We start from the raw sequence: 26,902 nt of genomic DNA, 5'->3' as shown, positions 1-26,902 counted from the left end.
ATTGGATCCTTCTGTCTAACACCAGACTCGTCTCCTAATGTAAACAAAAAAAATTGGAGAAAACCTCAATTCAATTTGCAAGTTTCCCAGTCATGTGGTAATCATAGGTGGGACTTAAATCGCCGAACAATCAATTGGGTAAATTACCGTTTTGTTAGTGATAGGTGTAATAAGACATCCTGTGAAACGTCACTAAATGCCTTCTCTGAAAACTACACTGAACAGATAGTTAGGAACCCCACTCATGATGGAAATATATTGAATTTAATTGTAACAAATAGACCTGACCTCTTTGAGGATATCCACATTGAAAATGGTATCAGTGACAATGATGCGGTTGTGGCAATAATGATTACCACAGTACAAAGGACAATCAAAACAAGTACGAAGATATATATGTTCAGTAAACTAGGTAAAAAAAAATCAATAGTGTCATATCTCAATGAGGAACTAGAAACTTTCAGTGCAGGGCACGAGCATGTAGAGGAACTATGGCTAAAATTCAAAAGAACTGTTGACCTTCCGCTGGATGGATACGTACCCAGTAAAACAGTTCATAATTGGAGGGACCCTCCGTGGTGTACAATCACTGCAAGGAAACTGCTAAAAAGAAAAAAAAAGCTGAGACTACTGCATAATACACTCCTGGCAATTGAAATAAGAACACCGTGAATTCATTGTCCCAGGACTTTATTGACACATTCCTGGGGTCAGATACATCACATGATCACACTGACAGAACCACAGGCACATAGACACAGGCAACAGAGCATGCACAATGTCGGCACTAGTACAGTGTATATCCACCTTTCGCAGCAATGCAGGCTGCTATTCTCCCATGGAGACGATCGTAGAGATGCTGGATGTAGTCCTGTGGAACGGCTTGCCATGCCATTTCCACCTGGCGCCTCAGTTGGACCAGCGTTCGTGCTGGACGTGCAGACCGCGTGAGACGACGCTTCATCCAGTCCGAAACATGCTCAATGGGGGACAGATCCGGAGATCTTGCTGGCCAGGGTAGTTGACTTACACCTTCTAGAGCACGTTGGGTGGCACGGGATACATGCGGACGTGCATTGTCCTGTTGGAACAGCAAGTTCCCTTGCCGGTCTAGGAATGGTAGAACGATGGGTTCGATGACGGTTTGGATGTACCGTGCACTATTCAGTGTCCCCTCGACGATCACCAGTGGTGTACGGCCAGTGTAGGAGATCGCTCCCCACACCATGATGCCGGGTGTTGGCCCTGTGTGCCTCGGTCGTATGCAGTCCTGATTGTGGCGCTCACCTGCACGGCGCCAAACACGCATACGACCATCATTGGCACCAAGGCAGAAGCGACTCTCATCGCTGAAGACGACACGTCTCCATTCGTCCCTCCATTCACGCCTGTCGCGACACCACTGGAGGCGGGCTGCACGATGTTGGGGCGTGAGCAGACGGCCTAACGGTGTGCGGGACCGTAGCCCAGCTTCATGGAGACGGTTGCGAATGGTCCTCGCCGATACCCCAGGAGCAACATTGTCCCTAATTTGCTGGGAAGTGGCGGTGCGGTCCCCTACGGCACTGCGTAGGATCCTACGGTCTTGGCGTGCATCCGTGCGTCGCTGCGGTCCGGTCCCAGGTCGACGGGCACGTGCACCTTCCGCCGACCACTGGCGACAACATCGATGTACTGTGGAGACCTCACGCCCCACGTGTTGAGCAATTCGGCGGTACGTCCACCCGGCCTCCCGCATGCCCACTATACGCCCTCGCTCAAAGTCCGTCAACTGCACATACGGTTCACGTCCACGCTGTCGCGGCATGCTACCAGTGTTAAAGACTGCGATGGAGCTCCGTATGCCACGGCAAACTGGCTGACACTGACGGCGGCGGTGCACAAATGCTGCGCAGCTAGCGCCATTCGACGGCCAACACCGCGGTTCCTGGTGTGTCCGCTGTGCCGTGCGTGTGATCATTGCTTGTACAGCCCTCTCGCAGTGTCCGGAGCAATTATGGTGGGTCTGACACACCGGTGTCAATGTGTTCTTTTTTCCATTTCCAGGAGTGTAGATGTAAAACAAACGTAGGACTGTAGATAGAGAGATGCTGAGTGAAATCTTTATGACTACCGTAGCAGAATATTGTCAAATGATCTTTCACAGAACCCAAGGAAATTGCGGTCGTATGTAAAGGCTGTTACCGGCAACAAAGTTAGTGTCCAGACCCTAGTGAACGAGACAGGAACTGAAACTGAAGGGAGCAAAGCAAAAGGTGAAATGCTTAATTCCATTTCCAAATGTTCCTTTACGAAGGAACCCCGGATAACTGCCCCAATTTAATCCTTGTACCGCTGAAAAGATGAGTGCAATCAGTATTTGTATCAGTGGTTTTGAGAAACAGCTAAAGTCATTATAATTGAACGAGCTCCACGGCCTGGTGGAATCTCTGTCAGATGCTATACTGAATTTGCAGCTGAGTTAGCCCCTCTTCTAATAATAATCTTATCATAGATCCCTTGAACAGAAAACCGTGCTCTGTAGTTGGAAGAAAGCAGAGGTCATATCCGTCTATATGAAGGGTAGTAGAATTGATCCACAGAACTACCGTCCAGTATCCTTGACATCAGTTTGTTGTAGATTCTTAGGATATATTCTGAGCTCAAACATAATTACGTATCCTGAACAGAATGACCTCTTCCATGCGAAACAGCATGGATTCCGAAAACATCGTTTGTGTGAAACTAAACTCTTATTTTTTCTGACATGACTTACTGAAAGCTTTGGATTTAGGCAGTCAGATACATGCAGTATTTCTTGATTTCTGAAAATCTTTTGAGTCAGTACCACACCTACGCTTACTGTCAAAAGTTTGATCCTATTGTATGTGGCAGCAAGTGAAATTTGTGACTAGATTGAAGACTTTCTGGTAGACAGAAAACAGCATGTTATCTTGGATGGAGAGTCATCATCAGATGTAGAAGTACCTTTGGGTATGCCCAGGGAAGTGTGTTGGGATCCTTGCTGTTCATGTTGTGTATTATTGACTTTGCGGACGTTATTAATAGTAACTTCAGACTTCTTGCAGATTATGCAGTTATCTATAATGAAGCTTCTGAAGAGGCTGCATAAATATTCAATCAGATCTTGATATGATTTCAAAGTGGTGCAAAGATTGACAGCTTTATTTAAATGTTCAGAAAAATATAAAACTGTGCACTTCAGAAACAAAAAAAAAAGTAGTTTCTTATGACTACAATATCAATGAGTCACAACTGGAATCACCCAACTCACACAAATATATGTGTGTGACACTTTGTAGGGATGGTCACATAGGCTAACTGTGGGTAAAGCGGGTGGTATAGGCTACTTTGGGTTATTGGTAGAATACTAGGGAAATGCACTCGGTCTACAAAGGAGATTGCTTACAAATCACTTGTGCAGCCCATTACACAATATATTGCTGATGTATGTGGGACCTGTACCAAATAGGACTAACAGGGGGTATTGAACTTATATGGAAAAGAGCAGCACGAATGGTCACAGGTTTGTTTGATCCATGGGAGAGTGTCACAGAGATACTGAAGGAGCTGTACTGGAAGACTCTTGGAGGCAGACATAAAGTGCCCCGAGAAAGTCTCGTAACAGTGTTTCAAAAACCGTTTTTAAATCATGATTCTAGGAATATTCTACAATCCTGTACATATCGTTCACATAGGGATCGTGAGGGTAAAATTAGAATAATTCCTGCACCCACAGAAGCATTCAAATAATCATTCTTGTCGCCCTCTATATGTGAATGAAACAGATTGAAACCATGATAAATGGTACACTGGGACGTACCCTCAGCCATGCACTTAACGGTGGTTTGCAGAGTACAGATGTAGATATACACTACTGCTTGAAGGTGACATACAGAATAAGATCTAGGTAAGATATAATAATTTTAATAAATTTATTAGTCCAGAAGTGTGTCAACCAGCAAATTAATAGTTTTGCAGGGTTTATTTATTGACAATGCATTTGGTAATATCAAATATCATGCCACTGTTGACCAGCTGAAAATTTGACACTGAAGAAGTCTTTGTAAGTGAAATACCTTCACTGGAGTCAGTGTAAATGAAGGTTGAAGACCACGTTACAGACTCATCTGAATACTAACAAGTGTCCGACAAGGATTGGTACTGTCTAGGACATTTTTCAAATCACATTCTTAACCCATTTTTTGAAATGCGTTAGCTTGGGTGATGTTCATTAAGGAATCAAAATCAATGTCCAACATTTAAATAACATCCGTTATGTAGATGATACTGTGATAATAGCTGGTAAAGAGTTTGGACTTAACGTAGATAACACAAAAACAAAAATCATGGTCATCGGCTAGAAGAGCATAGTCAATGCAGTTAGCAACTTGGATGGAAATAAGCTCAAGAGAATTATTAAAATCAGATATATGGAATGTTTATCACGAGAAAAGACGTCATAATGAGGTGACGAAAAAACTTAAAAATCGCAAATGTAGTCATTAATTACAATTTAATAATGACTGAAAGTCCTGTTAGGGTACTGCTGTATGCAGCTGTTCCGGTTTCGCTATATTTTGACGCAATATTTATTTGAAAAGTTTTCAAATACTGCGCAATACTGTTGAAGAGTGCAAAGATGGACAGTTTTTGGGACTTTTACGCTGCACTTAAAGACATAATGGGGCAAATGCCACTAACAAGGGGAGGCCGCCAATTGTGAAATTCAGATTCGATTCATACTGCGCATAATAAAAGCTCATGGCCAGAGGTATAATGTGGCAAAGCACCAAGATGCACTTCTCAGACGTTGTCGAGAAAATCGACAGTTAAAAGAAACCGTTGCGGTGAAATACTCTCTACGATTACTAGTTTTGTATACCGTCGTGGTGCAGCGGTAAGCGGTCGGATTCGTAATCCGAAGGTCGTCGGATCGATTCTCGCGCCATGCTACTTGTTTTAGTATTTGTTTTTTGTAATTCATATATATATATATATATATATATATATATATATATATATATATATATATATAAAATTCCCGGCAATCAGTTGCAACAATTATGCATATAATAAGTTATTGAAAGTCGTTTGTCGTGGAAAAACTGGCGACTTCGAACATCGTTATGTTTTCCGCAAACAAAGTTGTATTTCACAAATGTTATTAATTATCTTCATAATGTTAACCACGTATAGTTAACGGAAGACGTAGAAACAATATTCCGAAACGAATACGTGTAGCGTAAGTCAAAAGTTCGAATTAGAATAGAGACCCCACGAACACAAACTTGCTGTGGCAGGTATGAAATATAAACTCCGTTACTCGCTCGTTACACTTGAAGGACAGATGTTGAATGGGCCGAAACGAGCCGCCGCATAACAGCGTAGTTGCCTGCTAACTTCGAAAGAATGTAGATGCGGTCCCTAGCGCAACTTATAACATCGTCGAAAATCAGTGCGGACGGGAGAGCTTTGGTACACCCTGTTAAACAAACGGAAAAATGGAGGCGGTACAATTGGAGAGCGATCCGCCTTCACCAACATGCATAAGCAGTTCATTAATAGTTTATATATATATATATATATATATATATATATATATAATTTGAATTACAAAAAACTAATAATAAAAAAAACTTCATGGCGCGAGATTCGAACCGGCGACCTTCGAATTACGAACCCGAGCGCTTACCGCTGCGCCACGACGCTGTGGAAAATTATTAATCGTAGAGAGTATTTCACCGCAACGGTTTCTTTTAACTGTCGATTTTCTCGACAACGGCTGAGAAGTGCATCTTGGTGCTTTGCCACATTACACCTCTGGCCATGAGCTTTTATTATGCGCAGTATGAATCGAATCTGAATTTCACAATTGGCGGCCTCCCCTTGTAAGATCAGAGAAGAAACCTGTCGTTGGTGAAGAACCTGAGAGGCAGATTCAAACACAGTCCTCTTTTGTGCCATTTTTTACCACTGGATAACAGCATAATGATTTAGTTTAGATAAAGACAACAACTACTGATTTTTTATACTATTCTGAACTCCACAAGGGTTAACGCAAAGGAGCGGGGTGAAGGACCGCAAATAGGGCATTTCTTGATGACGGCACTGAAGTTTGCCACTTCGTGTGGAGGAGTTATAGTTATGTGGCTGAGCATTGATACAGTCTAGCGAAAGAGGGACGTGGTAATGTTATCATCGCAGACGGTGCATCCAGTGGTCATTGTGAAGATCCCACCAAGAATTAAGGGCCAATTTAGCTCGTAATATCTATGATGCAATGATTAAATGCGAAAGTTTCGCAAGTAATGATGAATGCCATTTGCTGTGCCGCATAATGCAAGGTGTGTCTGAAAAGTTTGATCGATGGTCTCAGAAAATAAAGGAAGAAGAGCTACAAACAAAATACCTGTACTGTTTTTCAGAATAATCACACTCGTGACACCAGTTGTAAAGCTGTTGGAAACTGTCAGCATGCGCTCCCTGAGGAGTCACTCAAGACGTTATGGCCACGCGTTGTTGAGTGTCCGTACTATGGCCACGCGCTGTTCGTTGTTGAGTGTACGCACGTCTGCAAAGGTTAGGCCATTCAGATCTAATTTAAGGCGGGGGAATAGAAAGAAGTCTGCTGGCGCCAAATATGGAGAATAAGAAGGGTGTTGAAGAACAGTCACCTTGCGCTGAGCAACGGAGTTAAGCACGCAGATTGCACTGTGCCGACGGTCGTCGTCATGGAGGAAAGTCCACTGTTCACTCCGGTACAGTTACGGCCCAACCCACTAGATTGGTTCAAATGGCTCTGAGCACTATGGGACTCAACTTCTCAGGTCATCAGTCCCCTAGACTTAGAACTACTTAAACCTAAGGAGATCACAAACAATCATGCTCGAGGCAGGATTCGAACCTGCGACAGTAGCAGCAGCGCGGTTCCGGACGGGAGCGCCTAGAACCGCTCGGCCACCACGGCCGGCGACCCGCTAGATGCGTTGGATAAGTCGTTTCAAAACTCCGTCGTCAATTTCCACGTGGACACTTTTACCCTCGGGGTAGAAATTCATGATGGATCAAGCCCTTGCTGTCGAAAAAGGCGATCAACATCATATCAATCTTGGATTTGGTCAGCTGACGTTTTTTTGGGGAGGCGAGGAAGACAATGAACACCATGCCATTGCGCTTGGTTTCTGGACTCTATTGGTAGCACCAGATATCAGTTCCTGTAATTATGGTTTCCAAAAACTGAGGGTTCCTGTCAGACCTGTCGACGAAATCTCCATAAGTATCCATCCGAGTTTGTTTCTGTTCGCCTGTCAGTGCATGCGGTACAAACCAGGCGCAAATCTTCGCATTTTAAGTGTTCGTGAGCAATAGTGCCTGCACTGTCTTTGCTTATCGTCAACTCTTGGTTGGAAGTTGTGTATGTAGACACTCGAGACGAACGTGGCTCATCCTCAACATATTCCTTTCCGTCCAGAAAGCGTTTAAACCGCTGAAACAGACTCATATTACTCCCTGCTTTAACACCGAACATGCACTAACATTATATGTCGCCGTTTCCTCTAATTTTAAGCAAAACTTCATGTTAACGCATTGTCTCACTTTGGAATGACAACGATTTATCACATCGACTCCGTTAGCTTGGTCCCAGCGTGCACCTTTGCTTCACTTCGGCGATTTGCACGATAGGGGGCGCTTACTGACGTGTATCTCAATGCATATTCACGGGCGCCTCATCCTAACCAGCAAGCCTTTTACCGTATGGTACCATTCACATTGTAGAGGGGGCCGCCGTCATTCTATAAAATGAGCCGAGCAACATCAAATACACTACTTGCCATTAAAATTGCTACACCACGAATATGACGTGCTACTACACGTGACACTACTGGCCATTAAAATTGCTACACCACGAAAATGACGTGCTACAGACGCGAAAGTTAACCGACAGGAAGAGGATGCTGTGATATGCAAATGATTAGCTTTTCAGAGCATTCGCACAAGGTTGGCGCCGGTGGCGACACCTACAGCGTGCTGACATGAGGAAAGTTTCCAACCGATTTCTCATACACAAACAGCACTAGACCGGCGTTGCCTGGTGAAACGTTGTTGTGATGCCTCGTGTAAGGACGAGAAATGCGTACCGTCACGTTTCCGACTTTGATAAAGATCGGATTGTAGCCTATCGCGATTGCGGTTTATCGTATCGCGACATTGCTGCTCGCGTTGGTCGAGATCCAATGACTGTTAGCAGAATATGGAATCGGTGGGTTCAGGAGGGCAACACGGAACGCCGTGCTGGATCCCAACGGCCTCGTATTACTAGCAGTTGAGATGACAGGCGTCTTATCCGCATGGCTGTAACGGATCGTGCAGCCACGTCCTCGATCCCTGAGTCAACAGATGGGGACGTGTGCAAGACAACAACCATCTGCACGAACAGTTCGACGACGTTTGCAGCAGCACGGACTATCAGCTCGGAGACCATGGCTGTGGTTACCCTTGACGCTGCATCACAGACAGGAGCGCCTGCGATGGTGTACTCAACGACGAACCTGGGTGCACGAATGGCAAAACGTCATTTTTTCGGATGAATCCAGGTTCTGTTTACAGCATCATGATGGTCGCATCCGTGTTTGGCGATATCGCGGTGAACGCACATTGGAAGCATCTATTCATCATCGTCATACTGGCGTATCACCCGGCGTGATGGTATGGGGTGCCATTGGTTACACGTCTCGGTCACCTCTTGTTCGCACTGACGGCACTTTGAACAGTGGACGTTACATTTCAGATGTGTTACGACCCGTGGCTCTACCCTTCATTCGATCCCTGCGAAACCCTAAATTTCAGCACGATAATGCACGACCGCATGTTGTAGGTCCTGTACGGGCCTTTCTGGATACAGAAAATGTTCGACTGCTGCCCTGGCCAGCACATTCTCCAGATCTCTCGCCCATTGAAAACGTCTGGTCAATGGTGGCCGAGCAACTGGCTCGTTACAATTCGCCAGTCACTACTCTTGATGAACTGTGGTATCGTGTTGAAGCTGCATGGGCAGCTGTGCCTGTACACGCCATCCAAGCTCTGTTTGACTGAATGCCCAGGGGTATCAAGGCCGTTATTACGGCCAGAGGTGGTTGTTCTGGGTCCTGGTTTCTCAGGATCTATGCACACAAATTACGTGAAAATGTAATCACATGCAGTTCTAGTATAATATGTTTGTCCAATGAATACCCGTTTATCATCTGCATTTCTTCTTGGTAAAAAAAAAAAAAAACGAAATGTCGTGTGACTAAGGCCTCCCATCGGGCAGACCGTTTGCCTGGTGCAAGTCTTTCGATTTGACGCCATTTCGGCGACTTGCGCGTCGATGGGGATGAAATGATGATGATTTGGACACTTTTCACTAGCTTTTTTTTTTCACTAGCTGCTTTTTATGACCCACCGTCTAATTTCTTATGGTGGGTGATTTGGACAACACAACAACCAGTCCCTGGCGGAGAAAATCTCCGACCCCACCGGGAATCGAACCCGGGCCCTTAGGATTGACATTCCGTCGCGCTGACCACTCAGCTACAGGGGGCGGACATTTCTTCTTGGTGTAGCAATTTTAATGGCCAGTAGCGTACTTGCTGGAATTATGTTTTTACTAACTGACCTTAATGCTGAAGCAATGGTTCGCAATTTCATTTACGTAAGCTACCATAAGAATGTATCATTGATAAAAGATATCTGAACCTGTTAGTTTATCATCTCTCTGAGTCTTTGTAATTACTGACTCTTCTCCCATTGTAAACTATCTTCTGCTGAATTTAGCGGAGAATGGTACTATCGCAGGTCGCACCTGAAACTACCAGGTATCATATCGCTGAATAGTTTCGAATCGTTCTGAGACCATTAATCCTGAACAGGATCAGATGTCATCAAGTATCCTAAACAAAGTTTGGGACCAAATTAAACATTAGACTGTAAGAAAATTAACACTCCTACTTTTGAAGTGGCAAGTTATTTATGATATTTAGTTAATGTTTAAACAACAAACTCACGGGTTTTGTACAGTTTTCGATAGCATGTTTGGTTCTACTTATTTCTAACAATCCTTTTTTATATTTGGTCCGGTGTCTGCTCTTGTACATGGAAGTCATGTACCAAGTTCATTCAGTTCTTCACTTTTTTTTCATTGCTACCGTAGTCGAAAAGCCACTTTCACACATGAAGGTGACAAATTATTATTAATAATATTTAGTTAATGTTCAAATACCTGAAACTCACGGGTTTCCTACGGTTTTCAGTAGGGTTTTCATTGCTACGGTAATCGAAAGTCTACTTTCACAACTGTAAGTTTTGATGAATGGATTCGGTATCCCTAAGAGTTCTTCTAATAATAATACCTAATAGCGACGGACTGATCGCTAAAACAACGCCAATTCCGTTGCATGAAAATCTGTGTATAGTATGTTACCTGAAAATATTCCTTCATCCAGCGAAAGTGGCCTTAGAACCCAGGTCAATTTTAGAAATCGGAAAATATAAATACTATTAGAGTTTATTACTGATGACAAGTGACTTCCTGGGTCAGCTTTCGAAATCGGGAGAAATAGTTACTATTAGAATTTATTACTGATGGCAAATGATTACTACCGCTGGACAGACAGCAAATGCAATAAATACAAGAGTAAATCGACTTTGAGTGAGGCACTGGTAAACTAAATAAATTTGCAAAAATGTAACTTTTAATGTGTATGAAACTGAACGTTAGCAAACAGGTCGTATTAAAAAGTTTTGACTCGTGACAGTGAGATGTGATCTTTTAACACGAAGACCATTCAAAGTTTGAGATTGGCTTATCGACTAATAGAGGGATGTGTGTTGTGAGTTACTGGGAGAGGTGGGAAAGCAAATAAATGGACTGTGGAACAGTTTAGAATGGGAGTCATAACTCTGATAGTGATCAAAAGAGTGTAGGTGGGCTGGACAGCACCCAAGAAGTTGGACAGTAGAAGGGCAAAGAACGTTCTTTTCTGGGTTCCAAGACATAAGAAAAGACTGAGAAGACAAATTTATTGAAGGCAGGCAGGTTACATTACAAGGTATGAGATAGCAGCACTGATGCGTACCGCTGAAAATCACAGTGTATGGAAATAAATAGATGACGCTTTTACCCAGCAATGGGTATCAGATGGTTGCTGCTGCTGCTGCTGATGATGATGATGACGATGTTGTTGATGATATGTTGATGATGCTGCGTTGTGTATTAGAGTCTACCGACGTTTTGATAATAAAGATTATGTTTAACAAATTAATTTACAGTGGTCATTAAACCCTTATATGAACCTATTTTGTTTTTACCCTCCAGAAATTTGCATTTTACCCCTCTCGGAAGTAATTACACCAAGGTTGGGTACCATTGCTCTAGCTTTTTGTATGTCCATCCTTCTGATTGGATGTTTGAGGGACTTCGGTCGTTCACTTATGTAATAATGTAATAAAATGGAACACCTACAGCGGTCCTTATGATGTTATTTATTATATGGCTACTAGTTTCGGTGCTTCAGTACACCGTCTTAAGGTCTTTACTGGCGCTGAGGGGGTTAACTCCAATCGTATACACGATTTCATCAGTGGCCAACATCTATGAACTGGTTTTCGCAGACTACGTGTAACAACGATGTTGTATGTCCAACCATCAACTAGGAGTTGATGGTTGGAGTCTTCGATCGAATCACAGTGCTAGTGCGACATTGACGAAGTTCTTATTTTGTTCATGAGGTGGAGATGTATATAAAGCATACCGGAAGTCAAGGAACGCGGCATCACCCTTGGCGCCTCTATCCCTTTCATATTAGATCTCATGGACGAACAGAGCAAGCTGAGTTTGACATGATCCTTGCTTTGAGAAAGCCACGCTGATGTGCTACAGTGTAAATGTAATGTCACCAGAAAAGTTATAGTGCGTTAGCGTAAAACGTGATCGTTATCTATACAACCGATGGACGTCAGCGATACAGAACAATATTTAAGCGTCTACCCTTCTTGAAGACGGAAATGATCTGCGTCTTTTCCAATCTCCTTCACTGCTTTGTTGTTGCAGCGACGTATAATAACCTGCTGCCAGAGGAGGAGTAGACTCTTCCGCCGTTGTGTAGTATCGTATAAAAATCTCATAAGATCCATTCTGCATCTACTTGTATACTCGGCAAATCACCGTACAATGTATGGTGGGGTGTACTTTGTACCATTATTATCGATTTTCTGTCCTATTCCAGTCACGTATTGAGCTCTATGCACTCTAATCTCCCCTATCTTATCCTCACGTAGAGATCGCAGACTTCCTCGAATACGAATTCCCTAAATTGACCCAACATGGTTTCGTGAGAACGTTATCTTTCTTCAGTGATCCAGCCTAAGTCCCCATTGTATTTCTGTTATATTTTGTAAACTAGACCCGTAGTTCCTAACTTGGGGGTAATTACCCGCTAAGGTTTAAATGCACTTTTCTGAGGTGTAAAAACAAAAGGGTTCAATCGTGTTTGGGTCACGAAACTAAATTATTTCTCTTTTATCACTATTCCATAAGACTGTGATACGGATAAGATAAGTTACCAATAATTACTAGCATTAAGGCTTGACACAATGCTGTGGGGGTTACAGCTTGTGAAGCGGTGAACAATATCTTTCTCACATAGCCCACTCATTACACTATTACTTTGTATTTTGTATCGTGCATATTTTTTATGGCATTAAAACTGAGACATACACGCTCTGTGGGAAAAAAATCATGCATCACGAAGGAATTCTCCGAGTGAGACGATAACTGGTAGATGTGATATACGTGTATAGGTAAGTAAATGATTAAAATGTCACAAAAACTGGATGATTTATTCAAGAGAGAGATTTTTACAAATTTAGCAAGTCAATAGCGCATTGCTCCAGCTGTGGCCCTTATGCAAGCAGTTATTCGGCTTGACATTGAATGATACAGTTTAATAATGCCCCGCTCTCCGCGTCCCCAGACACGTCTTCCCTGGTTATCGGGACTCAGTTCGAAGTGGGACTTATCACTGAAGGCAATTCTACTGTAGGCAATGAGATTACAGGCCGAAGGCGTGTCTGGAGACGCCCCGGACGGATATGAGATATCAAACTGACTGTCGCCCGCCATTCGGACCGACAACCGGGAGTGATGGTCTGGGGTGCCATTTCTTTTCGTAGAAGGACCGTTTGGTTGTCATCCGCGGCACCCTTGCAGCACAGCGGTACGTGACGGTATTCTACGCCCCCTTTTCTTGCCCTTCATGGAAAGCCATCCTGGGCCTACATTTCAGAAAGATAATGCCCGCCCGCATATGGCGATAGTTTTTTCGTGCTTGCCAAACCCTAGCGTGACCAGCAATGTCGCTGAATCTGCCCCAATTGAGAACATTTGGAACTTTATGCCCAGAGCCCTCCAACCAGATCGGAATTTTGACTATCTAAGGCACTAACTGGACAGAATTTGGCACGGTACGCCTCTGGAGGACATCCGGCAGCTCTGTCAATGCCAAGCTGAATAACTGCTTGCATAAGGACCAGAGGTGGACCAACGCGTTATTGACTTATTCAATTTGTGAAGATCTTTCTCTTGAACAAATCATCCAGTTTTTCTGAAATTGTAATCATTCGTTTGTTTACATACGTACATCGTATGTACCGATTTCCGTCCCATTCAGATAATTCCTTCGTGATGTGTCGGTTCTTTTTTGTTTTTTGTTTTCGAGTCTGCAATACATAAGCTTAAAATATCTCACGATTCTCCGAGTTGGAAGTAGTTACAGCAGGATCAGATTTTACATCATTGTTCTGTTTGCAACAGTAAACGGACTATCGACAGCAGATCACGATAGAGACTATCTGATAGTTACTACACAGCATCTCCATGTATTATTATTATTGTTATTCGTATTATTGTTATTGTTGTCGTTAGTGGCAGTGATCAGACACTACGCATTGGGAGCCCGAAGTCGGCCAATTTCTGGCAGTTCAGTAAGTAAGCAGTCCAGTGATCAAGTGATTTGCAAATAATATTATATGTGGTTTTTTAATTTAATTGATTTTAAATGAGGGTACAGAGTGTGTGTGAGGCTACGGAGAAGAGTGGTGCGGAGGAAGCATATTTTGTAACTAGTGTCTATTCTCACTGTGGTTTGTTAGCTTTCTTTTCTGAGGATTTTTAGGTAACGCAGTGCATTGAGAATTGCTGCATCACTATATTAAAACAGAAGATTGTTGGAAATAAATCATACCAACTGTTGTATTGACTCATAGTTCGTGGTTTAATAAAACACCTACAAAAACTAAATATCATTTACCTTTCCTTGTTTTAAAAATGAAAGTGTTCAAAGGAAATTCTTTTCATCCTGAACTTATGTGCTAACGTTGATGATGGTGGGGGGATTGGGGGGGGGGGGGGGGGAAGATAACTAATAACCGATTGCACTCAGGGGTAATGGGCTGAGAATAGTTGCTTACTGTTAGGCTAGACTGACTTTTTACTGTCCTGCAAGCACGTCTTCGCATTCATTCGGTGTTTATTGTCATGCCTACTTGATACGGACACCACCGTAATGCTCATCTTAGCACTTGATTTTAGTTTATTTTCATATAGGCGACCATCTTTCCCTTGTCATTTCGGCATTCTTACGAAGGCCGAAAGCAGGAATCGTAGTATCCTCTTCAATAGTGAAACAATATCACAAATTCGGCTATGTCATCCTCTGCTTGGGTGCAGGAGGATCACTTCGCGCTGCTGCGCGTTGTTAGTGTACCATAGTATGTCACTACACTCACTGCCGTGAAAGTTGTTACCGTCTGACAGTTGGAGCGACACTAGCGCATTTGGCTGTGAGAAAGCGCGCCGTCTGTTATCACAATTATGCGCCGTAAGAATTATGTTTGTTTTTACTTTTTTCTAGTACGTCCCAAGTATTAGTAAAATATCAAGACTCATGAATTACCATGAAATAAATATAAACTGTCAAAAAATCATGAATGAAATGATATATGCTAATTGCATGTAACCGGCAAATGAAAAGGGTATGAAGTATTTTATCCAGAACATCGACATACCATTTGACGTTTTGCTCTGCTTTGTAAGTATTAGGACGCCTGTTGCCAAAAATACAATTTACGTCTTATTATTGTGTGTGGTATGAGGTTTTTCAAATGAAAAGTAGATTATGATTCAAACTTTGTTTCAGTACATTGATTACATAACAGTTAACATAAATGTACACATTACATCAATTATTCTCGGTCATTGCATAACAACCAGCAAAAAGGGGCGTGAATCATCTGTATAGCAAGAACAAAGATAGCACGCCTGATACCTAAGCAGCCCATACGAGCCAACTTAATTTTTTTTTTTTAAAGTACGATATCTGGCTCTAATATTTTTAAGATAAGATTGTCTCTCTTCGCTCCATTTCTATGAGATTTGCTGCTTTCCATCCTTATTATGTGGGAAAATAAAAGTGGCCCGGACGAGTGGATACGATTGGACATGAATGTATGCATATATGATGGATAGTGTATGAGGGAGTAAATGCCCATATAGCTGGTCGCACCTTGGAGCACATTTACACAGTCTTGTACAAATGCAGGAGTCATTAGCAGAGGTCGGTCTGGTCGCGGCCCTAGCTGGCCACCGAGGTCGCCAGTGTGCAATTGCTTTGTGCGGCGAGCCTTCAGGTCTAAGGCGTATCACAACCCTCATAGTCTTCAAGAAATACAGCAGAACATTTAGGATGAGAATGCAGCAGTTCCAGAAGTCCACCTTCGATCCGCCTTCAGTGACTTGTTGACCAGGGCCTAAAAGTGCCAAGAGATGAATGGTGGTTACTTTCAACATCTGTTATAGTCAGGTTTGTACTGTATTTCCGTTCCCCTGTTGTGTTTCTTTCTACCCTGGAACTCTGTTCTCCGGGCCACTTTTATTTTTACCCGCCTTATATTTTCCTTGTCATCTAATGATTTTGCTCGGAGTGTAATGCCGCGCGGGGTAGCCGCGCGGTCTAGGGCGTCTTATCACGGTCCGGCCGGCTACCCCCGGAGGTTCGAGTCCTCCCTCGGGCAGGGGTTACATTAAGTAGTGCGTAAGCTTAGGGACCGATGACCTCAACAGTTTGGTCCGGTAAGACCTTACCACAAAATTCCAAATTTTTTTCGGAGTGTAATAATTTGCACATTCTTATGCTATGTTCGATTTTACAACACAGATATAATTATATTTAGTCTAATTTATTTTCAAAAGACATATGTTTTGAACGTTCTGAGGGTTGTGCTTCTGTTTCTGGCTCTGATGAAGCAACAATTAGTGGAATTGGTTTCTTCTGCTTCGGGAAAGAGTTTTATTGTTTTTGACATTTAGTGATCAAGCCGGCGTAGAAGTTGTCTCCTCCGCCACAGTTGCGTTTGCTTATTTAGAAAGTTAAATAATATAGGTACTGCGTTCCATACCACTATTTTTTATTTTATTTTTCGCGATCATAAGCTGGTATGGCTCAAAGTGTACCCGATAAAACACCGCGGTATTCAGTGGCTTACATCTCTCTGCTAAAGGTATCTTCTACTATTTACTGTATCTTGTTCTTAAAAAGAAACATTAATCTTCACTAAATGTCAGTTGGCTACAAGAGAGTCGTAACTAAACAGTCCTGTAATGCGATGTTTCATAGGTCTCAGAGTCTTTAATAAACCCAAAGCATGACAAATATGGAGTCTCTTTTTTTTATTGCTCTAATTTATTGGGCTACATATACATCCTTTTGTAAAAACCGTTCTACAAATCAGCACAAACGGTACTATTCATATTCGTCAGATTTCGTGTTCAATAGTGTGGCTTATTGGCTCCTTGGCGCACTGCTGTAGCGGCGTACAACCAGAGTCCAAGAAAATGAGTCGCGAAATTTCACAGTTTTTGTGCATTTTTTTGCTGCAGCGCTGCCAAGCGGGCAGTCTGTATAAACACACTTAGAAACGATTCTGTGTTGTCTTTCTGGAATGGAGGGAAGCCTTTCAAATGAAACCGAATTTCGGAGCTTATTGTGGCGCTACACATTAATGACAGCAATCAGCAAAATAATCCGGAAATATCAGTGTTTCGATTTCCAAAGGATGCTGTGAGGTAAGGGAATAGTCTTACGAATAATAAAGGATTATTTTAGGGTGTTTAGATACACGTTTGACGCATGGGAGAAGAAATTTAATATTTCTCTTCATTCGTAGTGCCTTGAGAACTGCTTAAATTAGGCTGGAAAATTTAAACCAACTTTTCGTGCTATTACTACTGTATGAATGTCTGAAGTTCCCCGAATTTAAATAAGTATATCAATCCCAACTTTTTCATTGTTTGGTTTCGTACTTCGATTTTGCAAGAAAGTATAGGCCTACACACATTGCTGTGTTTACCTACTAGACTGAATAAGGAAATGTGTAACTCCTTCTGCAATTAATTAGTATGGCATTGCATAAATTGTCAAGAAATTGTTAAAACTAGCAATTCATGAGAAAATTAATGTAAGCAGCGATACGTTGTGGCAGTGTATAAATTGTAAAGAAATTGTTAGAACTAGCAGTTCATGATAAAATTCACGAAAGCAGGGATACGTTGTGGATTGCGTTACATTATTCGGGTATAAACCAAAAGATGATTATTAATAAGGCAGGCCAGTCTAAAAATGTTTTCTGGTGCAATATGCATGTGTTGTGTTTCTTTTTTTCATAGAGTAATCCTTTCTTTCATTCCACACGAGAAGGAAGAGAAGAAATGATCTTATAAAGAATGACATGCAGTATCTATGAAAGAATATTAAAATTTATGCTCTCTATTTTGACCAACCACTCGATGGATACGGACAAGAAAAAATTTATGTGGAGTTCAGGATGAGCTTTGATATTCCTAGCAAAACAAAATGTTTCACTCAAAGAAATACGAATACGAGCTCTGCTATTGTGACTCGTATATGTGCATTGCATTCAGATTTTATTATTATACGTTGGCATTAGCAGGAAGACGGGATATTAGTTTAATTACATTTGCCTAATCCAGTTGTAAAAATAATCGCCCCATCTAGTGACTGGGAAATAACGAAGTAACACCGATAAAAATAGTAGGCCTAATGTTTCAGTTTGTGTCATGCCACTCGAAACGCTAGCTGTCAAAAGTTCGAATTTCCGTGCCCTATAGAGTTTCACTGCTGTATGTCGTAAACTGTGGTACAACAGAATTCAGCGCGAGTATCGCGACTGTATGCCTTTTTCTGGATGCCTGGTCATGTAGGAATATGGGGCCGATTCAACAACTCGGCCATGGCGTTCCTCCTGCCGATTGCTCAGGCGGGAGGAAGTGACCCTCACGCGTCTTCGGATTGGGCACTGTCCTCTCACACATAGCTTTATATTACGGCGGGAGGATCCCCCGTTTTGTGATGCTTGTGGTGTGCACATCTCTGTCCGCCACATTTTAACAGACTGCATTTTATACCGTAATGCAAGGGCAGAAGCACAAGTTGATGGGGATCTGCCCTGTGTTCTAGCTAATGGTGAGACGTGTTTGTCTAGGGTTTTAAAGTTTTGTGATGTGTCTGGACTCTGGCCTAAACTTTTAGGCTGGAGGTTTTAGTGTATTGCAAAGTGGCTGGCTCCTCCCTTTTTTCCTTGTGGTCAACCAGTCACTTCCATCTGCTATTTTGGTATAGCTCCCTCTACCACTTCTTGTGTTGTCCATGTTTTACTGCTGACGACATGCTTCGTCCCACGTTTCGGTGTGGGTAGGCACATATTTTTCCAACCTTGTTACCTGTGTTTTACGTTCTGTTTTAACTTACTGCTCTGAGTATTTTCTTGACACCCGTCTCAATCTGTTACAGAGCGGGCGCTGAAGACCTTGCCGTCGTGCGCCCATACACCCCTCTCCACCACCACCACCGCCTCTTCCTCGAGCGCCGTCGTGGACGCGCGGGAACAAAAGCTCATGCACATACGCGTGCTTTTTGTCGCGTCCACGCGTTCTATAACTATACAAGCAGTCTGATATGCATCGATTTCTTTGATCGGCAATTTATGCTGGCTTTATGATGATGAAAGGCGATTAAAACAAACCACAAAGCGACTATAGCTATCTAATCAACAGATGCGGGAAATACACAGTCACAGCGATGTTTCCTGTGCAAATTTCAGAAGGAAGTCGCAGTGAGATTTGATATTTTCTGTTTGAGAAACTGAAACGGTAAGGCTGGCACTAACATTTCGTTTGCTGGCGACCGGCCACTTATATACCAGTTTCAGCTGTTTATTCCGCATTTCAAAGCAAAGCATTTCAGTCATCATTCCTAAAACTGAGAAATACTTAAGAAAGGCTCTTAGTCGTCCTGTCAAGGTTAATTGACTTAATACGTCATTTGTATTTTATTTTATAAAAAGTTGTAGAAACAACTTCAATCAAAAAGAGTTTAGATTAACATCCTCGTCCTCGACAAATTCGTTAATGCCATAGGCTTCAGAATCCACTAGAAAGAAGGTTGTGTTTTTCAATTCTGTATTTTTTGTATAATCAGATGTCCTTTATTTGAATTTCTAGTAGTTTGATGAGGAATTCCACCGTCCCATCTTTTTCCTTGAGTCAAATGTCAAGCTCCTCAGTTGTAGTACTCTTTAAATCGCCGTAACATGAGTATTCGCCTACAGTGTCTACTTAGATGTTTAGCTTATTCTTTATAGTGAAATGATCTGAGATTTATTACCTAAGAATTGACGCTCAGGGCATCATATGTCAAATTTTTATTCTAGTAATCTTTAGAAGCGTCATTCCATGTGACTTCTCTTTGTTTCATCATGCTTTCTTTGGTGTCAACAAGTATTATTGCACATATAATGCGTTAAAGCATTACTTCAACACGGTACGCAAAGAAACATACATGGGCCTTAGCTGCCTGTCGTCTGCTAAACAGTGCAAGAGATTCCCGCCGAAGCCGGGAAGCAATGCATTTTTGCGCACGGTCTCCATTTCGCAAATTAGGCATGCACAAATGTGCATGCGTAGTTGCGCTGCTGGAAACGTAGGCGCATGCGCAAAAGCTTGACCGAAAAAGTCTGTGCTTTAGCCTTGATTGTACCACGTCTAACTAATACAGTCTAATACAGTCGTGACATCCACTGCTGAAGAAATTGCTACCGTCTAACAGCTGGAACTATACTAGCATCCCTACCGGTGAGAAAGCCAGCCGTAAGATTGACGTTTGCTTTTAATTATTTTTCTACATAGTTACAGAAATAGTTATATTTTTGTGTTCCAAGTATTACTACATTATCGAGATACATGAATGATCGTGAAATAAATGTAGAAATATTCGAATTTTACTGATCCAGTGCTGTAAGGTACAACTTATTCCTGAAGAAATACTTCCAAATATATGTCTAACTTCAGCTCATTCCAATGAAATCAAGAGAACATAAACACACATTTCATGCACGAGAAGCCTATATTTCTGTTGTCTGTTCTTATTTTGATAGGGGTTTCCTTAACATGTAATCATTTCGTCTAGAGTCTAATAATTCTCACAATATTACACATCACTCGACTCTGTGATATACGAATCTTCTTGTAAACGTAATTACTTTTGCCTCAAAAGCGGATGCGTTGAAAATTCTTGCTGTTTGTGCATCAGATGTAGCAACAATTGCGGAATTTGTATTCTGTGTTGGCAAACAGTTCTGTTGCTTTGAAGTTTTATTATGACGTCTGTGCGGTTTTCCCTTCAGCTACATTTGTGGTGGCTTATTTGATACGTTAAGTAATGTAGGTATTGCATTCCATACAAGTTTTCTACGTTCCACATTCTCTAATTTTACTGGAAATGAAGAAGAAAACTTCACGTTGTTGGGTAGATATACGACGTCTTTCTGCAAAAGGTCAGGTCTTCTGCTGTTTAGTGGCATTTTTTCTTCTTAAAAGAAAACGCCATTCTTCAGTAAATTTATATAGACTAAAAGACAATTTTAAATAAGCTGTCCTGTAATGTACCGTTTCATACTTTCATAGTGTCCTTAGGAAACTAAATGAAGACAAATGTGCTGTCTTGTTTTAGTTATTGCCGATTTTTATATCACTACAAACTCTGCCTATTGCAAAAGCTATGTTGCAAATTAGTAAATTCGACACCATTCGCACCGCCCGATTTCGTTTTCAGAAATGTAGCTTTCGTCCGGTTGGAGTGCTGCTGTCGCAGTGTATAACAAAAATGAGCAGGAGTGCCGTGACTGTCGACTGTGATTGTACTGCGAGGCTAGCGGCCTTGAAATAGGGACGGCGTTACTCACAATCCAGGGCCACTCCCCGAGGTCGGCGTTGTGTCCGCCGACGATGCGCTCCTGGTCCTGGTAGCCGTTTTTGATGCCACATGTGCCGTCGGCTCCGCCGCCCGGCGGTTGCGTGGCCGGGGTCGTTGCGGGCGTGGGCGCCGCGGTCGGCGGGCGCGTGGCCGGCGGCTGCGTGGGCGGCTGCCAAGGAGGGCGGGTGGGCCTCGTGGGCTGCGTGGGCGGCTGCCAGGGCGGCCGCGTCGGCTGCGTGGGCGGCGTGACGGGCTGCGTGGTGCCCGGGCCCGGCTCCAGGCCGGGCCAGCCGGGCGACGGCGGGTGCGTCGGCAGCGGCGGGATCGTATTGTTGGGCGAGTGGGTCGGCAGCGGCGGCGGCCAGTTGGGCGGCACGGGACCCGGCGCCGGGCTCGGCTCTTCCGGCGCCACCACCGGCTCCGTGGGCGGCGTCGGCCGCGGCGGCTGCGTCGGCCGCGGCGTCACCGGGTTCGTGCAGCACACGCCGAACATCTGCGTGAATCGGACACGTTAAGCTTATATAGAAGGGCTGTACAAGGAAACGAACATGAGATGGAAGGCATGATATTGACAGAAGAATTTGGCAGAATACTGAAGCACCACTAGAAATCCTTGGATAACACAACAGATTCTCAATTTAACTGACGAAAGGAGAAAATATTAAAAAAAAGGCAGCAAATGGAGCAGGCAAAAGGGAATACAGATTTCAAGGAAATGAGATTAACAGAAATTGCCAAATGACAAAGAAATAATGGTAAAAAAAAGCATTTGTGAGAAAGGTAAATATGTTTACTTCCATACATATGCACACAGAGGTGACGAAAGTCATGGGATAGCAATATGCACGTATACAGATGGCGGTAGTATCGCGTATACGAGGTATAAACGGCGGTGCGTTGGGCGGAGCTGTCATTTGCACTCAGGTTATTTATGTAAATAAGTTTCTGACGTGATTATGGCCGCACGACGGGACGCGGAGTGGTTGTTGTTGCTAGACACATAGGACACTCCATTACGGAAGTCGTTAGGGCATTCACTATTCCGACACCCACAGTGTCAAGAGTGTGCTGAGAATACCAGATTTCAGGCATTGCCTCTCACCACGGACAACGCAGTGGCCGACCGCCTTCACTTAAAGACCGAGAGCAGCTACGTTGGCCGGCCGGAGTGGCCGTGCGGTTCTAGGCGCTACAGTCTGGAACCGAGCGGCCGCTACGTTCGCAGGTTCGAATCCTGCCTCGGGCATTGATGTGTGTGACGTCCTTAGGTTAGTTAGGTTTAATTAGTTCTAAGTTCTAGTAACTGATAACCTCAGAAGTTAAGTCGCATAGTGCTCAGAGCCAGCCAGCTACGTTGCGTAGAGTTGTCAGTGCTGAAATGACCGCAGAAATCAATGTGGTACGTACGACGAACGTATCCGTTTGGACAGTGGGGCGAAATTTGCTATTAAGGGGCTGTGGCAACAGACTAGCGACTTGAGTGCCTTTCCTAACAGAACGATAACGCCTGCAGCGCCTTTTCTGGGCTCGTGATCGTGTCAGTTGGATCCTAGACGACTGGGAAACTGTGACCTGGTCAGACGAGTCCCAATTTCAGTAGGTAAGAGCTGATGGTAGGGTTCGAGTGTGGCACAGACCCCACGAAGCCATGGAGCCGTGTTGTCTACGATGCACTATGCAAGCTAGTGGTGCTTCCACAATGGCGTGGGCTGTGTTTACGTGGAATGGACTGGGTCCTCTGGTCCAACTGAACTGATCATTGATGGTAATGGTTATATTCGGCTACTTGGAGACCATTTGCAGTCGTTAATGGACTTAATGTTCCTAAATAGCGATCGATTTTTATGGATGACAATGCACTGTATCACCGGGCCACAATTATTCGCGATTGGTTTGAAGAAGATTCTGGACAGTTCGAGTGAATGATTTGGCCACCAAGACCACCGACATGAATCCCATCGAACATTTATGGGACATAATCGAGAGATCTGTTCGTGCACAAAAACCTGCACCGACAACACTTTCGCAATTACGGACTGCTGTAAAGGCAGCATGGCTCAATATTTCTGCAGGGGACATTCAATGAATCGTTGAGTCCATGCGGTGTCGAGTTGCTGCAATACGCCAGACAAAAGGAGGTCCGCCACGATATTAGGAGGTGTTCCACGACTTTTGTCACTTCAGTCTATATCTTCTAAAATCTCTCAAAATGTTTTAAATGGCTCTAAGCACTATGGAACTTAACATCTGAGGTCATCATTGCCCTAGACTTAGAACTAACTAAACCTAACTGACCTAAGGACATCACACACAACTATGCCCGAGGCAGGATTCGAACCTGCAGCGCGGTTCCGGACTGAAGTGCCTAGAACCGATCGGCCACAGCGGCCGGCTCTAAAGTCTCTCCATCTCGATTTTCTGCCTGTATGTGAAGGATAGTCTCAGAAAGAACTGTAGAAATTTTCATGCGGTTTTCACTGATAGACAGACTGATACAAGAGGAAGATTTGCGTAAATAACTTATTACCGCTGCGCCAGACAAGTCGTCCAGCCGTTGATACTTACCCGTGCGGAGCTGGGGTGGGTCGCTAACCTAATATAAATTTATAAGTGTTACGAGGTCTCTTCTTAAAAGTATTTATCTGGAGTACGGACTAGTACAGTTGTGAGACGTGGACGATGAACAGTACATGTAGAATGAGAATATTAGTTTTGGGAATGTGGCGTTACAGAACAATTTGGAAGATAAGATGGGTAGACCAGATAGCTGTTGACGAGTTCGAAGACAGAATTAGGGAGAAAAGAACTTAATGGCACAGCTGAAGTAAGGAAAGGGATCAGCTGATAAGACACATCCTAAAGCTTCATTGGGTAGTCAGTTTGGTAATGGACGGAAGTGTGTGTGTGTGTGTGTGTGTGTGTGTGTGTGTGTTGTATAATAAGACATGTGGCTAGGACCGTATCAATCAGTCCTTCAGTTTTCATAAGGTACATTCAAAACAAAACGAACCGAAGCCTATAAAATGGAAACCGCTGAATAGATCGTAACGCCATTGCCTACTAAAGAATGTATGATCCCTGTAAGAGCACTGAGGACCCAACCTCTTCGCTAGTGGGAAACGGACGGACTCCCATGCGACGATAGAGCCAGAACGTGCATACGTCGACCGTCCACTATACACATTAGTGCTGAAACTGTAGCAATTGAGGCTTCGAAAGAAGAGCAAAGCGCCGGAATGCATTTCCTTAGAGAGGAAGGACTGCGGGGAACAGAAATTCACAGAAGAATGGCACGAGTGTACGGAGAGCGCTGCATGTCCGTTGCAATTTCTGTGCTCAATCCCATCTCTGGGGCTGCCACCGTAACGCGTCGGTTTTCAATAATAAGAGAATATACCAGTGGGACAACGCTGTCTGTAGTGCGGTGTGGCGTTCCAGGTCCTGCGATATAGACAACGACATCACTTGTTCCTTGAATCGCTTATGTCACGCCTTGACTTTTGCTTCGGGCGTGCAGTGTTCTTCGTACACTTGTGTCATTTTTGATGAAATTTCGTTCCTCGCTCTCTTTTACTGTAAGGAAACTTACTAAACCCCTTTGCTGTTCTTTTGAAGCCGCCGATTCACCGTTTTCAGCACGACAAAAAGCGTCGCGTGCACATGCTCAGTGTACCGTCGCATGGGTGTGTGCCCACGTCCCCCTAGCACGAGTTCGGAGCATCTGGGCTCGTATAGGGAGCACACCTTCTTCCGTAGGCAATGATATTGGAATCCATTGGGTCGTTTCCAATTCACAGCCTCCAGCTCGTTTCTTTTTGAGCGCACCCTATACTTCGATTTCATATAGCACTGACTTCACGTAGCCTGATAGTAAACAATCTATACAGCTACATCTACACTCTGCAAGCCACCTTGCGGTGTTTGGCGGACGGTACTTCGTGTTTTAGTGGCACTTCACCCCTTTCCTATTCCAGTCGCGAATGGTTCGCGGGAAGAATGATTGTCGGTAAGCCTACGTATGGGCTCGAATATCTCTAATTTTATCTTCATGGTTTTTCGCGAGATATAAGTAGGACAAAGCAAAATATTTGTTGACTCTTCTAGGAACGTACGCTCTCGAACTTTAACAGTAATCCACACCGTGATGCAGAACAGAGTGCTGCAACGCTCAATGTTTGACCGGTCACGGCTCGGCTGTTGACAGGAGGACCCAGCAGCTCGTGTCCGGCCCCACACGACTCGGCTCGGTCACGTACTCGCCCCATGTCTGTTGTCCGGATTCCGGACACGCGGATAACCGAACATGACCGGTCACCGCTGACGTCTCACCTCGCCTCGTCCCTGCTCCCTGCACTGTACTGTACAAATCCATCCCCTCTCTCTCTCTCTCTCTCTCTCTCTCTCTCTCTCTCTCTCTCTCACACACACACACACACACACACACACACACACACACACACACACACATACACACACACACAGTATTTATCTCTGTCTCTCTCTCTTTTAATACAAAAGTAATGTTTCCGAGAACGGGTACATGACACAGATAAATTCATAAAGCACTTTGAAAGTAAAATAATATTTCAATACAATCGCGGATAGAAGACGAGTCTTATTTCCAAACACAAGATATATTTTTCCTTTCATTAATAGGAAACATTAAATAAGTGCTGTCCCCGTAATCTAGAAGACAACCATCTTCATAAAAAACATACAAAGAACATTAAACATTTGCAGACGTAACTTGTCATACTTTTCACGTCAAAAATGGTTCAAATGGCTCTGAGCACTAAGGGACTGAACATCTGAGGTCATCAGTCCCCTAGAACTTAGAACTACTTAAACGTAACTAACCTAAGGACATAACACACATCCTTGCCCTAGGCAGGATTCGTACCTACGACCGTAGCAGTCGCGTGGTTCCAGACTGAAGCTTTTCACTTGTGTGCGGCAGAAACAAAATTATAGTTATTGTTGATCAGCAGTAAATCACTAACGCCTTCCGGATTTAATTGGCTGCGGCGATTTGTTAGTAACATGCCGGCTTTACTAAAGCATCTTTCACTAGATGCGCTTGTTGCTGGTATACATAAAATACGTCTTGCTACTGCAGCCAGGCCTGGCAGATCTGTTTCACGTCTGCTCCACCACTTTAAGATGTTGTCATCATCTCCAGGGTGCAGTAAAATGTGGAGATCTACCTCATCTGCTGCGGATGATCTGTTGCTCCTCCATTCCTTTAAACGATCTCTCTTTCTGGGTGGTGTTGACACAGTACTTGAACGATGTATGATAATAAACAAAAGAGACAAGTTATACAGAACTGATGTGGAAATCATCGAAACGTTCCCGTAAAAACGAGGTGTTTTACGTTAGTGAAATATTATACGAATTATAACATTCCCGTTTCTCTGTAATACACTATCCACTAACTATGCAAAAACGATTACGTTAATGATTGCATGTTGTACCTGCATAAGTAGCACACAGTTGTCGCACATTGTTAAGAATTTCCTGCTTTTAATTTATTTCAA

At 43.4% G+C, this 26,902-nt stretch overlaps 1 protein-coding gene across 1 annotated transcript in view; it reads right to left on the bottom strand.

Annotated features, from left to right (window-relative positions):
* LOC126482323 (proclotting enzyme-like) overlaps positions 1 to 26,902 on the bottom strand; it is a 169,081-nt gene that overhangs the window by 31,401 nt on the left and 110,778 nt on the right. The window contains exon 3 of the mRNA XM_050106369.1: positions 21,355 to 21,858. Within this exon, the coding sequence (XP_049962326.1) occupies positions 21,355 to 21,858 (504 nt within the window). The remainder of the gene's footprint in view (positions 1 to 21,354; positions 21,859 to 26,902) is intronic.

Source organism: Schistocerca serialis, chromosome 5 (genome assembly GCF_023864345.2).
Source record: "Schistocerca serialis cubense isolate TAMUIC-IGC-003099 chromosome 5, iqSchSeri2.2, whole genome shotgun sequence".
Lineage (NCBI taxonomy): Eukaryota > Metazoa > Arthropoda > Insecta > Orthoptera > Acrididae > Schistocerca > Schistocerca serialis.
Note: the sequence above shows the minus strand (reverse complement) of the source record. Positions and strands in the feature narration are given on the sequence as shown.